General features: G+C 46.7%; 2 protein-coding genes across 8 annotated transcripts in view; one reads left to right on the forward strand and one right to left on the reverse strand.

The window, feature by feature from the left end:
• XPC (XPC complex subunit, DNA damage recognition and repair factor) overlaps window positions 1-2,549 on the reverse strand; it is a 37,057-nt gene extending 34,508 nt beyond the window's left edge. For all 7 annotated transcript variants that reach the window (XM_025188764.3, XM_025188766.3, XM_025188767.3 and 4 more), the window contains exon 1: window positions 1,616-2,549. In XM_025188764.3, coding sequence (XP_025044549.3) covers window positions 1,616-1,730 — 115 coding nt within the window. In that variant the 5' untranslated portion in view covers window positions 1,731-2,549. The remainder of the gene's footprint in view (window positions 1-1,615) is intronic.
• A 40-nt stretch (window positions 2,550-2,589) lies between these two features.
• On the forward strand, window positions 2,590-11,536 carry LSM3 (LSM3 homolog, U6 small nuclear RNA and mRNA degradation associated). The gene is made up of 4 exons (XM_006131272.5): window positions 2,590-2,748; window positions 5,240-5,350; window positions 10,688-10,783; window positions 11,119-11,536. The coding sequence occupies exons 1-4, from the start codon at window positions 2,728-2,730 to the stop codon at window positions 11,197-11,199; spliced, it is 309 nt and encodes a 102-aa protein (XP_006131334.1). The 5' UTR covers window positions 2,590-2,727; the 3' UTR covers window positions 11,200-11,536.
• Window positions 11,537-14,385: the final 2,849 nt, after the last annotated feature.

Genomic DNA, 14,385 nt, shown 5'->3' on the forward strand with positions numbered 1-14,385 from the left:
TTTCGTACTTTAAATATTTGTTTTAAAAAGGCACTAATATTGTGAATTGATCCATGACACCACACTCTTAGGCCCTAATGGCCTCCAGTCTTTAAAGGGGTTTTGCATATACACAAGGGACATTAACGTATACATATGGGGAGCTAGGGGAAGCTCCTACATGCATGTAAATGTGTAACAGCTGAATTTTTCAGTGGTTACATGTTTACATAAACACATTTTAACATCCCTAATCAAGAGTTCAACAGAATTCAATCAAGGCCTACAATGACTCTAAAACCATTATTTCTTGAATGGTGTGTTTTTGAGAGGCCTGATTTCCTGAGGCCTCCAGTTTCATTGACCAGGAGTTAAGCATTTTGCAAGATCAAATCCAATACAGCAGATAAAGCAGTTAAAAACAAAACAAAAAAAACATCACTCTGAAAATGTAGCATTTCATAGGGCTTCTTCTAAATTAAGGAATGAAACAGACTGCTTGAAAGTCACACCACATCATCTTCAACAACTATGTGAAATCTAGAGATAAATACTAAATGAAGATGTGGTGACAGAAATACTAACTATAAGCCTCAATGTTAGATGCACAAGAAATACAGAATTAGGATTTAAGATTATATTGTGTTCCCTTCAGTTAGCCTTTTCCACAAACACATATACAATCAAATTCTACCATTATTTGCATTAAGAATGACCTGAATTCCATGCTTATATTTTACATAAATAATACCCTAAAGATATGCTGAAATTACATGTATTTATTAAAGCTGCCAGCAGTACTCTATCCAGAACCTTTAATTTTTCTTAGCTTCATCAAATCATTTGATCCTCCCTCTTTCACTGTAACAAAGGAAATGTTTAGAAATTGTGGATTGTTTACTGACAGCACTAGAAACTTCTCTCAAGAGAAAACTATTTTGCTTATGTAACATTGAAATGTTGACTGTAATGGGGCTGGAAAGAAAAGCTAAATCAGTCATCATCACATTATACAGTATAAGGGACAACAGATCAGCAGATGGAGTTAAACACCACAAAGAACACTACACTATTTAGTGGCTATGCAAAGAGATTGTGGTTTTAAAGGATTTCATCTGCTGTTTAATATTTCAAAAGCTTTATTTTAGTAAGCTCAAAACCAGCAAATAACTGAGACAAGAACAATTCTAAATAAATGTTTCATTTAAACAAATCCTATAAAAACCCTACAGAAAAAATGTCACAAAATAAATACAGCTATAAATAAACAATATCAGAGAAGTTTGATTTATTCTTCACAGTCTACTGTAATTAGAAATGCACATTGGACAGTAGGCTAGAGGATTGCGTTTAAATGAGAGGAGAGTCTAACAAGACAAGTGAGATTTTAAATGTCCCATTGAAATATGTAGCAAAAATCCTTTATCAGCACAGAGGAATGATTTAAAAGTCATTTTAAAGTAATTCCAAATGAGCATGTTATGTGAAGGGGAAATATTCCTCCAAATGAATTTTCCACCCCCAATCTGCCATCTAAGTTCCAGGGGCTGCTTCTCTTTGATAGTATATTCTCCATGATGCTTATGCAACTGCTCGCAACAGGGTCTGGCTCAAGAAAGTCTTCGTCTACACTCACCCTCTCCTTCTTGCCTGAGAGTTTGGAGGGCCCTGGTGGCTGCTGCAGCAGGCTCTGCCTTGAATTTCTTGCTGCTAGCCTCTTGCTGCAAGGAACCTTTGCGCTTCTTGGCCATGCTGTTTCCTCAAGGCAAGGGGGGCAACCACAGACTGGTGAGGGACACAAAGCAAACCCAGCGGAGATGAAGGCAGCCTCCTTCTCTGGGTGAGGCCTTTGCACGCTCTCCCCACCTCCGAAGCGTACGTGCACCCTGAGCCCTCCTCCTCCTCCTCCTCCTGGAGCTGCAGGAAGGCTCTGGGGAGGCTGGGCTAGCACAGCCGGCTCCTGCCTCAGTCTCCTCCTCCTGCCTGACGTCTCTTCCGTCCCGGCCGGCCGAGAGGCAGTCCGCAAGGGCGGCGGATAGCGCCCGTGGCTGCCGTTTGTGCAGAGCTGCCTGGGCGCTGCAAAGGCCTGTTGGGCAGTGATCACCAATGGCCCCTTCTTGGCCGGGGCTGCTCCCAGCGTGCCCCCGAAGCCCAGCCTGGGCTCACGCCGTCCTCAGTTCATGCCCCGGGGGGTGCCTGCGGGCCGGGGCTGGAGCTGTACTCCGCCCCCCCTGTACGCCAGTCCGGGGGCACCGCTGCACTCGGCACGGGCCTTAGGCCGGCTCTCGCGCCCACGGAGCCATTACCCATTAATTCCTAAGGAGCCCGGGCGGGTGCCTCAGTTTCCCCATCTGTAACAACATGGGGCACCCGCGTTCGCTTTCCTTCGCCACGCCGGGGGGGGGGGGGAGCTGACGAGCACATCGACAAGCCCCCCCGGTAACGGAAAGGTGGGGGGAGGGAACTGAGGCACAGCTAGGCCCTGTGACCACAGTGGGGAGACGCGGAGGCACAGCCAGGGCCAAATCCGCAGACCAGCGGGGGAACCACGTGGCACGAGCCCGAGCGGTCCGCAGCCGCACACCGCGCCTGCTCCGCCAAGCCCCGCCCCCACCACCCAGCCTGAGCAACGCACCGGCCGCTCTAGCCTCCCTTGGAGGCCGCCCCCCCACGCCAACCGTGACGTCGCCACCCGCCGTTTCTACGCGCCGGCGTCGCGCGGGAAGAGGCGGGGCTCGCGTTTGAAAGATGGCGGACGAGGTGGACCAGGTGAGCGGCTTTTCCTCTCCTCGCCGTTCGGAGCCCGCGCGAGCCCGGGGGGGGGGGGCGCTTCGGTTCTCCCCTTGCCCTGGGATCCCTCCCGTCTGGTCGCCGTTGCTCTCCGTAGCAGGGACGGTTGATGAACGGGGCTGGATGCGCGAGCGCCTGTGGGGTCTCTCCCTCTTGACTCCCCAGTTTCCCATGTCCCGGCCCTTCCCAACTTGCCGCTCACAGTGTAGCGGAACGGCGGCCCTCCAGCAAAGACACGCTGCATACGGCTCCCTCCATAGCGCGCCCCTCCCCGCCCCTGAGCCCCAGCTCAGCCCATGGGGGCTTGAGCAAGCGTGACCGGAGATGCTTCCGTTTTCCTGGTCTGCCGAACTAAGGCAGAGCAGGCAAAGGGTTAGGGTTTCAGAAAGCTGCAGCCTTTGACTTGAGACAGGCTCCATAGTCCCCTGTGGAGCAGCAAATCTTTAACCTCTCAGTACTGCAGCTTACAGCAAAACGTTTCCTTCTGTTTCAGTCTTCATTAGGTTGATCTTTGCAGTTAATTGCGTGATTGAAAAACATCTAACATCTCTGTGGTCTTAAGTGTCATTTCAGTGCTGGTTTCAGTCTCCTGGAGCCTCAGTATTGGCAGTGCTCTGATCAAGCTTAAGAGATGTATGATTTTGTTATGTTTTGTACTTCTACTGCAGTCTGATTTGTTGAAAGTGAAGCTGAAGAAGTAATGGGGAAGGAATATAAAATACTGGAAAAATTTAAAAAACAACAAATAGTCTAGCAGCACCTTAAAGACTAACACAACATGTAGATGGTATTAAGGATATTTAAATTGTGGTTAATTGACTAGTCAATAGAACTTCCATCAACTACTCAACTAGCCGATAGGCACTTCTGCATTCTTCCTTTGAAATGTACAAGAGTCCCCAGTGGGGGCTCTTGTGCATTTCAAAGCCGTGGAACCCAGGGTCACTGGGAGACTCCCCAGTTGACCCCAGGTTCAGTGCAGCATTTCAGCAGAACTCGAGACAGCTGATCCCGAGATCAGCTGGGGAATCCAGCTGAAACATGGTGGCGGTGTTTCAAAGGGGCAGCGCTGCACAGCTGATCCTCAGTTCAGCTGTGCAGCACTGCCACTTTGAAGTACCCCTTCTTCTCCTTCCCTTTGCTGCCTCTGTGATAGAGGTAACAAGTGGAGGTGAATCGGATTGTTGACTGACTAATCGATAAGCATTTGCTTATCGGATAGTTGACTAGTCCCTAACATCCTTAGAAGGTATCATGAGCTTTTGTGGGTACAACCCACTTCTTCAGATGAATGGAATATACCATTCATTGTGCCCAGGAAAGCTCATGATACCATCTACATGTTGTGTTAGTCTTTAAGGTGCTGCTAGACTATTTGTTGTTTTTTAAGTTTTTCCAGTTACAGACTAACTCAGCTACCTCTCTGAAGCTTATAAAATACTGGATACTTACTCCAGAGATCCCAATGCATTATCCCTTTGGGGCAACGGACCACTATTTCGTACTGTTTTCGCAATGCTGAGTACAGTGGGGCTGAGGACTAGAGCTGCTAGGTCAGCAATGGGCAACCAATAATAGTGGTTTTCATGAGTTGGACCTCCTTCATCTCAGTGGGCAGTATGACTAGTGGTCTGCAGCCTGCTGGGGTTCCACTTGTGGCCTGCACACCCCCTGTTTGCTCCCATTACCCATGCACCCCTCGCACACTGGGACCCTGTAACCCTGCATTTCCTACTCTTTCCCCTCCCTCCCAGCACTTTTGGAGCACCACAAATCACCTGATTCGCACTCCTTCCCTGCTACTCCGCTCCAGCGTTCGCAACTGTTCAAGCTCTGAGGGAGAGGAGTGAGAATGGGGCATAAATCAGGTGATTTGTGGTGCTCTGAATGGGCTGGGAGGGAAGGAAAGGAGTTGAAAGTGCAGGGCCCAAGTGCACAAGAGGCGTGTGGGGGAAGGAGGCAGACAAAGGGTCTGCGATCCACAGTTGGAGCCCCATTGGACTGCATGTGGGATGTAGGTTGCCCACTTCTGTTCTAGGTGCTACAGTACTACAAATAATTTTCCACCAATGAGAACAGCATAATCAATGGCAGTGTAAACTTCTTTACATCCTTGCCAAAGTATCTCAGACTTGACCATGTGAGCTCAATTTGGAGGATGTAAGCTATATTTTGTACCCTTTCTGTTCAGACTTCTGGCCTGTCCACTAAAATTGTCAATAGAGGGTACCAGTTGTGATAATAGTACTGTCCTCTAGGAAGTTAACTGAAATTTATGTCATTTCATACAGGCCACAATATGCTCATTCTATGATAATGATTTTTGGTTTCTACCAGGTTGGGCTGGACCCAATAACTGACCTGAAAGTGAAAGGTACCTTTATCCTATACGTGAAAGAGACTGACCGGTTTTGAACATAAAATTTTTGAGGCTTTTGTATATCGCAAAAACTGCTGTCTGTATTTTTAGCAACAAACAACAAATACTGTAGAGGAGCCACTGGATCTGATCAGACTCAGTCTAGATGAACGAATCTATGTGAAAATGAGGAATGATCGAGAACTTCGAGGCAGATTACATGTAAGTAAAACACTGCAGAAAGATTTAGTACTAGTATACTTTTAACCATTGAAAGGTACATCTAAAAGCCCAGGCAAATTATACGCTTGGGCTACGTCTAGACTGGCATGATTTTCCGGAAATGCTTTTAACGGAAAAGTTTTCCGTTAAAAGCATTTTCGGAAAAGAGCGTCTAGATTGGCATGGACGCTTTTCCGCAAAAGCATCCATGGCTAATCTAGACGCGCTTTTGCGCAAAAAAGCCCCGCTCGCCATTTTCGCGATCGGGGCTTTTTTGCGCAAAACAAATCTCAGCTGTCTACACGGTCCTTTTGCGCAAAAGGGACTTTTGCCCGAACGGGAGCAGCATAGTATTTCCGCAAAAAGCACTGATTTCTTACAGTAGGAAGTGCTTTTGCGGAAATTCAAGTGGCCAGTGTAGACAGCTGGCAAGTTTTTCCGGAAAAGCAGCTGATTTTCCGGAAAAACTGGCCAGTCTAGACACAGCCCTAAAGATTGGTTCTATTGTGGTATACCAGTCAAGTTCATAAGTTTTTATTTAAAGAGTATAGAAATTTCTTTTTTTGCCTGGCACATGTTATCTGAGTGTTTCTTGGTATCTATAAAATTTAGAAATTCATGTCTTCTATTTTGTTATCTTAGAATGACAAGGTGCTGGATTTTCTTTCCTACCGTTACTGGGTGTCTTTCCAACATGATGGTTTAGAAGAAATCTAGTTGAAACTAGTTTATAGTAGTGTTACTTAATGGCTATAAAATGAGACTGGGACTCAGCAGAACCTGGGTTTGTTTCTCACTTCTGCAACTGAGCTCTTGAGTGACCTTGAGCAAGTCACTTTAGCTCTCCATGCCTCAGTTTCCCATCAATAATAATATTGAAACATTCTCTAAAAGTAATGGTATTTGGGCTCAGGCTCATGTCTGACTATTTCCAGTGAAGATGACCTGCCACTTACTCTCAGAAGCTGATATTTGCGATGTGGTATTGTCCTCAAATTCCAAAGGGTCTACTCCGCAGATAAAAATTTGGAAATGGCTTCAGCACCAGTGTGGTTGGTGGCATGTTGGTGTAATGCATTCAGATTGGTCATCTTTGCTTAGGCCTTCTGAGTGCTACCGTAGCTAAAATTCTGATGCAGCTTACTGGTTTGGACCCCAGTAGATCCAGTTTCAGTGGGCATACTGGAGATTAGGGATATAAATGTGTAACCGGTTACCCGGTAAGCATTCCCCTTAATGGGAAGTAGCAAGGCTGGAACAGCCCTTGCCTGCAGCACACGGGCCACTCCAGCCCAGCCATGGCGGGTGAGGGACCACTCCAGCCCAGTGAGTTGGGGGAGTGCCCTCAACCCACTCCCTTTAATCAGCTAACCAGTTAAATGGAATTTTACATGCCTACTGGAGATGATATTTGTGTGGATTTTTATGGTTCATAAATGTCTACATTAAGAGTCATATTAAAGCATTTGCTTAGGTTCTTTTATGACATCTTGAAAGCTTCAAATCTGTTTCCTGTAAGAACTTTTATTCCATGAATGCATAGGTGTTGTGTCACTGTACTACTAAGTTCTTCCTTGGTGGCTTAATGGAAAAAGCTCATTGCATTTTCTAAGGAATACTTCAAATAGAATTACAGGATGGAAGTGAGGAGTCAGCATTTGGTCTGTTCTTCCACTGCACCATCATTGTGAGGCTCTATAAATGTGAAAATGGGCATGAAAGAGGTAGTCCATGTAGTTCCTTCATTTAGAGACAGTGACAAGGTATGTTGCTTATGCATTATAGGATGTTCTCTGAAATTGCTGAATATCTAAAAGCAATCTTCTCTTGAGTTCTCCAAACAGTCCTTAAAATAACCTACAAATAGAACAGATACCTCACACTTGTGTCCAGTCTGTGGGCTCTGTGTGTGCACTGATCACACTAGGTTGCCAATCCTGCAGTTTTACCCTTGTTAGCTTTCATTGACTTCTGTGAGGATCTTGGCTTATGTGAAACCTTCACAATTAGGGCCCTACCAAATTCATGGCTGAGAAAAATTGTGTTATGGACTGTGAAATCTGGCTATTTCAGGAGACAAAAGGTTTCATGTAGGAAGGCAGCTGGAGAGTAGCAGTTGCTCATCAGGATTCCAGCTCTGAAGACAGCTTCCCTGCCCCCCCTCCTTTCTCCCAGCAGTACAGAAGTGAAGGTGGCCTGGTATGAGTGGGAGAAGATGATCATTGGGGGCGTAGGGCCAGCCTGATGGATGGGAAAGTGGGTGACCGCACAGGCCACTGTCATTTCAGGGAGGTTCTGTGGTTACTCCTGCACGCGCACAGCTTGCCCAAGGCCACAACTCCTGAGCACTGGAGCTGGGTAGGGGCAGAGTTAGGGGCACCCCTATCAGGGTTGCATACTGTATGCTGGGCTGCAGCTGCTAGTCCTGGATGGACTGGAGGGAGATAGGACTAACTTTTCCCCTGCATGGGCTGCTCCCAAGGTCTGACTCACCTCTGGGAATCTCTCCAGCTGCTGGCTGGCAGGCCAGTTCTGAAGGCAGCACTGCTGAAGCGAGGATGGCCTAGTATGGTATTAAAAGCTTCAGAAGGGTAGCCGAGTTAGTCTGTAACAGGAAAAACTTTTAAAAAAATAGTCTAGTAGCACCTTAAAGACTAACAAAACGTGAGCTTTTTGTGGGTACTTCTTCAGATGACAGGAGTGTTAAAAGTCCAGATCCAAGAATAAATGAGAGGGGGGAAAAAAGAGGAAAAAATGGGGTGGGGGGGGGGGAAGAGATAGTGAGTAGATAAGCTTCAGAGGCGTAGCTGAGTTGGTCTGTAACAGGAAAAACTAAAAAAACAACAAATAGTCTAGTAGCACCTTAAAGACTAAATAGTTACAAGAGGCTGATAAGAACCATTAGCACCTTAATTGTTTGGTTGGAAAAACTAAAAAAACAACAAATAGTCTAGTAGCACCTTAAATACATTGGTGGAAGATAAAAACAACAAATGGTCTGGTAGCACTTTATAGACTAACAAAACATGTAGATGTTATCTTGAGCTTTCGTGGGCACAGCCCACTTCTTCAGATAACCAGAGTTATGAGTTTAGGATATGCAGACTCAAAATAAATTGGAGAGGGGGGGGGGGGGGGGGACGAAGGGGTGTGGGAGACAGGGAGCAGAGGGTATAGAAAATCAGAAAGGTAGAGAGAATCAGTAAGTATCTGAAGATTGGGTAGTTAAAACGAAGCAGATAAGAATCAGTCAATTGATAGTATCCTTCCTGACATAGGAATCTACACAAAGAGCTGTTTGCACCTTCATTTAATGTTAGGTGAATAGTGTCCCAACCATCCTTCATCAGAATTGAGGCCATTAGCATGAGAATTGAATTTGTGAATGAACTCTAATTCTCATGCTAATGGACTCAATCTCCCTGTCTTTCCCCCCTCCCCCCATCTCTCCCATTTATTTTGGGTCTGCACATCTTAAACTCAAAACTCCGGTCATCTGAAGAAGTGAGCTGTACCCACAGAAGCTTATGATACCATCTGCATGTTTTGTTAGTCTATAAAGTGCTACCAGACCATTTGTTGTTTTTTTCTGCACAGACTAACTCGGCTACCCCCTAAAGCTGGTGGAAGATAATGTGCAAGCCTTCTAATATCCTGGTTCACAGCATTTGCATAAGAATTAAACTTGTGAATTAAGTTAAGTTCCAACCCTTCTCTGTGTGTTTGGCTTGTGGAATTGGTCTGAAACAAAACGATGATTTGGAGATCCGTTAATGAGTGTCCAGGAAGACTTAAAGTGTTCTCCAGCAGGTTTTTGTGAATTGACCTTTTGGCTATCTGATTTGTGTCCATTAATTCTTTCCCACAGAGTGTGGTATACAGTAAACTTCCGATAATCTGGCACCTTTAGGACCCAAGGGGTGCCGGATTATCAGATATGCCAGACTATCGAAAGGGGGGCCTATGAGGGGTCTGGGGGGGGATGCCACCCCAGACTCCTCATAGCTCCCCCTTCAGATAGTCCGGCTCTGCCTCAGGTGTCCCGATTCAGCTGCTGCTTGTCATTTTCAGCAGTGGCTGAATCAGGACGCCTGGGGCAGAGCAGCTGGGGTGCTGCCGGGTTGGTCCCGCAGCGCCAAGGGGCGGGCGCTACGGGACCAACCCAGCAGCAGCCCAACTGCTCTGCCCCAGGTGTCCCCAACTCAGCCATTGCTGAAACTGACCAGCGGCTGACCAGAATCAGCCGCTGGTCAGTTTCAGCAGCGGCTGACTTGGGGATGCCTGGGGCAGAGCAGCTGGGCTGCCGCTGGGTTGGTCCCATAGCGCCGCTCCTCGGCACTGCCGGACCAACCTGGCAGCACTCCAGCTTTTCTGCCCCAGGCATCCAGATTCAGCCGCTGCAGAAACTGACCAACAGCTGATTCCAGGAAGCCTGGGGCAGAGCAGCTGGGGTGCTGCCGGGTTGGTCCCGCAGCGCTGCCTCTCGGTGCTGCGGGACCAACCCAGCAGCACTCCAGCTACTCTGCCCCAGGCATCCCCAAGAGCAACTGGGGGGTGCTGCCGGGTTGGTCCTGCAGCCCCGAGGTGCAGCACTGTGGGACCAACCTGGCAGCACCCCAGATGCTCTGCCCCCGGCTTCCTCGATTCAGCTGCTGGTCAGTTTCAGCAGCGGCTGAATCGCGGAAGCCTGGCGCAGAGCAGCTCCAATTGTCCGGCAGCCGGAGCACTTCCGGATTCCTGATGGTGCCGGACCATCAGGAGTGCCGGAGCATTGGATGCCGGACAAATGGAGTTTTACTCAGATGTATTGCCACCCTTACTTCTGTGCTGGGGGTGGCTCTGAAGGCAGCAGTGCAGAAGTAAAGGTGGCAATACCACAACCCCTTACAGTAGCCTCGCAAACTGACCCCGTGGTTACAGCATTATTAAATTTATATTTGAATATCTGAAATCAATACATTTATGACTTTTAAAAATCCTATTGTGAAATTGACCAAAATGGACCATGAATTTATTAGGATCTGACTTATATAACTTTAACTAAATTATAGTAGCATAGGTTTAAGATTACTAAATATGTGACCGCTTAAACAACTGTTTAAAAGAGAATTAATGCTAGTGCTTTCACTAGTGCTGGTGAAATTAACATTGTTAAAATATTGGCATATTTGAGGGTCAAAGCATTTCATTGAGTCCAAGTTGAAATACCCTAAGAGAAGCTATTCTCATTTTAATCTGTTTGTATCTGAACTACTTTCGCTACAAATATTTAAATACTTTGGTTGTGTGTGGTACAGATTGTAAAGAAAATAATTTAAACTGTTCTCATTCTCACAGGCTTATGATCAGCACTTAAATATGATTTTGGGTGATGTTGAAGAGACCGTGACAACAATAGAGATTGATGAGGAAACCTATGAAGAGATTTATAAAGTAAGGGTTCAAATGTACATATGGTATAAAAAAATAAAAATACTTTACAAGTTGAATTTTATCTAGTTGAACTTAAAATGAAAATTGATTTTTACTAGCTAGATTTGAGCAGGACTTGGTGTAAAACAACTTCAGGAAAATTGATATCAAAGTAAAACCTACAGCAAAATTGTCTGCTAATGGTATTGCTTTTTTCAGCATGTGGATAAGACTTTATTTCCTCAAAACTTGTTTTTTATGAACTTCTGACATCTTTTTCTTTGAAAATGAATTTAAAATTGGTAACATTTCTCAGATGTATTGTGTAAATTATGCTTTCCTTTCCTTCTGCTTAGTCTACCAAGAGGAATATTCCGATGCTCTTTGTCAGAGGTGATGGCGTTGTGCTCGTAGCTCCTCCATTGAGGGTTGGCTGAAACCACAAAGATTTGCCCTTGTTGGAAAGCTGCTCATTTTGAGAGAAGACTCCTGCTCAGAATACATTTCCATGCAAAACTCTGCATATTTTTATATTGTATTGTTGGTTTGTGTTTTGTTCTTGTGTTTTTTCCACCTGCTCAGCTTGTGGATCATTGAAAGTAACCTACAAAAATGAGGAAAGATGATGGTGTAAGACATTTACTTTTCGAAAAGTAAATTTAAATGCTATAATGCAGGTACCTGTCAAATCAGTAAATTAATCTTTTCAGTTTTACAATCTTGGCAGTTGCTGAATTCTGATTTTTTAATAAATATGATTTATCTTTTCGATTATTGATTTGTCATCAGTTTTTGGTATATAAAAATCTCTTCAACGTGCATCCTATTTACAAATTACAATTTATTTTGGAATTAAGTGCACTTAGTCATTTTATAGAGGTCAGTTTTATGTTGTATTTAATTTGAAAGGGTTACAGCTTGTAGTTACTCTACAGGGCACTGTTATATCAGATGATGGCTATTTTGTGCCCAGTTTCTTAACATGCATCCTTGTGTATGCACGTTATGACTTCTAAAGTATAGTCTTCTGCTTTACATTAGTACAGCCCTGGTAACTATTATCCCAAATCAGTTTTGAAAGGATTTATCCTCTGAATATCAACCATTTGTGTTGACCACTATGTTTAAGTAGTCACTAGTTCTGCAGTCCATTTAAAAGGTGTGCTCCTGGCACCTGATGGGAACCTGCTGTTTTTAAACTCTTAAACCTAGCAAGCATGGACACATGGGATCCACAGTATCTATATCTGAAAGTGAGGCTTCATTCTTCAAGACTGTTATTTTTCTTATGGTTTAGCAACTTTATTTTCTATGTACATCCCTTTAAGATCTGTAGAGAAAAGAAAACGTTGTTTTACTTTTTTTCAGTACCCACATCTGTAAAATGAGAATCATGATACCAACCAAACTTGTAAAGTGTGCTCCTCCTATATGGGGTTGCAGAGAGCTCCTCTTTATGTAGCTTCCTGTTACTACTGAGCTACAATAGAGGCTATATGGCCCATTGCCACTGTAGTTTTCAAACCATTCCTGCCTTGAGAAACTCATTTCCAAGGAAACAGATAAGCCTCATTCACCATAGCAGATTAGGAAATGCCCATAACATGTAACCTTCCTCACTTAATGACATTATCTTGTGCAGTGCAACTCTGCCATATTACTGTCTGCTTCTGGTATTTAGTCATGCTTCAAAGCAGGTGCAGGACTTCCTGCCAACTGGCCCCCAAAAGCCTCTGATTTTCTATGTCTGGGGTCATCAACCGGTAGATCACGGCATCTCCATAGGTCAGTCTTCAGTTCCCTCTGAACTGCGTGCCTGTGTGGCTGCGCACAATACATTTTTAATCTGCCCTCATTTGCAGAGCAGCACCTATCAAACAGAAGGTGAGTAGTGGTGGCAACTTGGTGGGATCTGCTGGGGCAGCATTGGAGGGCTGAGCAGCGGCGGATATAGGGCAGGGCAAGTGGGGTGGCTGCCCTGGACCCCGTGCTTCAATAGGCCCTGCGCCAGCGCCGGGGGCGGACTGGCCCGGTGGAATACCTGCAATTTCCCAGTGGGTCATCCGCTGAAGGGCCTGCTGGCTGCTGCTGGAGGAGGAGGGGGATTGTGATGGGGTGCCGCAGCCTTACACTTTAAATTCCCTGGCGCCGCCCAGTACGAGCCAGGTGGGGCCGAGGGAGCACATGCGCAGCATGCTGAAATGCCACGCAACAGCTGAGGGGAGATGCCCGGGTGTGGCGTGGCGTGACGTCACGGCCCAGCGTTGCACCGCTCGGTTTGACATGTGGTCTGCAGCCTGGGCCAGGGTTGCAGCCGCCCTGCAAACTGGAAGGCAGAAGGTGGGTGGCAGAGGAAGCGGCTTCTGCTGAGGGGAGGGGAGCAGGTCAGGAGAAGAAGGGAAGGCACCAAGGGACAGGGTGGAGGAGAGACAAATGCCAGGGGGCCAAGTGGAGACAATGAAGAAAAGGGCAGGAGGAGAGGTATCAGTGGGAGCGGGGACAGGGTGATGCTGGGAGAGGATAAGGTAAGGGCATTGAGGTTAAAGGGGGGGAGGGGGAGATGCTGGGCGAAGGCTTGAAAGGAGGGGTGGGCATGAGGAAGGTGGGGATGGAGCAAGGCATGTGTGAGGGCACAGAGGCATGAGGAGAATGGGGGCAGAGGGTGGTGAGGGGGTGGGCATCAGGGAAAAAGGGCAAAGGGTGCAGGGGCAGTGAGGGAAGGGGGAGGCACCAGGACGGTGCAGGGGTAAGGGAAGGTGCAGGTGTCAGGGGATTCTGGGGGTGAAGCAGAAGGGCAAACACCTGCAGAGGAGGGACCAGCACCAGAGGAGAGAGGCAGGGCAGGTGTGTAAAGGGAGGTATTAGGAGAGTGGATGAGGAGGAGTAGCTTACATGATCGGAGTGGGCACAGAGGGGATGCCTTTTTTCTTTTTTCCCCCCAAAGGGAGGCCCCATGAAATTGTGCTGCCCTGGGCTCTGCAAAACCCTCATCCACTTCTAGGGCTAAGCACCATGGCCAGCTGGGTTGGATCAAAGAGGAGCAGCCAACTGGCCATAGCATTCAGCCCACTGAGGCACACCGTGCTTCAACTGGTCAGGCAGCTGGCCCTCTTTGCTTCAGCCCAGCTGGAGCGCTGCACAGCCTTGGCAGGCTGAATGCCTTGGCCGGGCAGCTGCTCCTTTTTGCTCCCACCCAGTTGGTCACGCTGCAGCTAGGCTGGAGCAAAGAGGGGCAGCCACCCACCAGCTGGCCATGGAGTTCAGCTCATCGAGGCTGCATCATGTGCTATGTGGGCTAGAGCAAAGAGGGTCAGGTACGCAGCTTTTCTCCCTTCCTTCAGCCATTTTGTTAGTTAATGAGGGGGGAGATAATGAATGAACAAAACTTCAAGAGTAGAAGATGGTAACTTGGTGAAACAGGAAAATGTCCAAAGCCATGAGCCCTATGTATGTGCACAGAGGATGTCTTTGAAAGACAGAACAATGCCCCATGTTAGTTGTGTATCTGTATTTATACTAGGACTCTGATCCAGTTCACTGGAGTCTATGGTGACCTTGCTTTCAAAGGACTTTGGATCAGGCCCTGAAATTGGAAGGTATGATTGCTGAGTTCTTCATCAATT

Source organism: Pelodiscus sinensis, chromosome 11 (assembly GCF_052426305.1).
Source record: "Pelodiscus sinensis isolate ZL-2025 chromosome 11, ASM5242630v1, whole genome shotgun sequence".
In the NCBI taxonomy this organism is placed as follows: Eukaryota; Metazoa; Chordata; order Testudines; family Trionychidae; genus Pelodiscus; species Pelodiscus sinensis.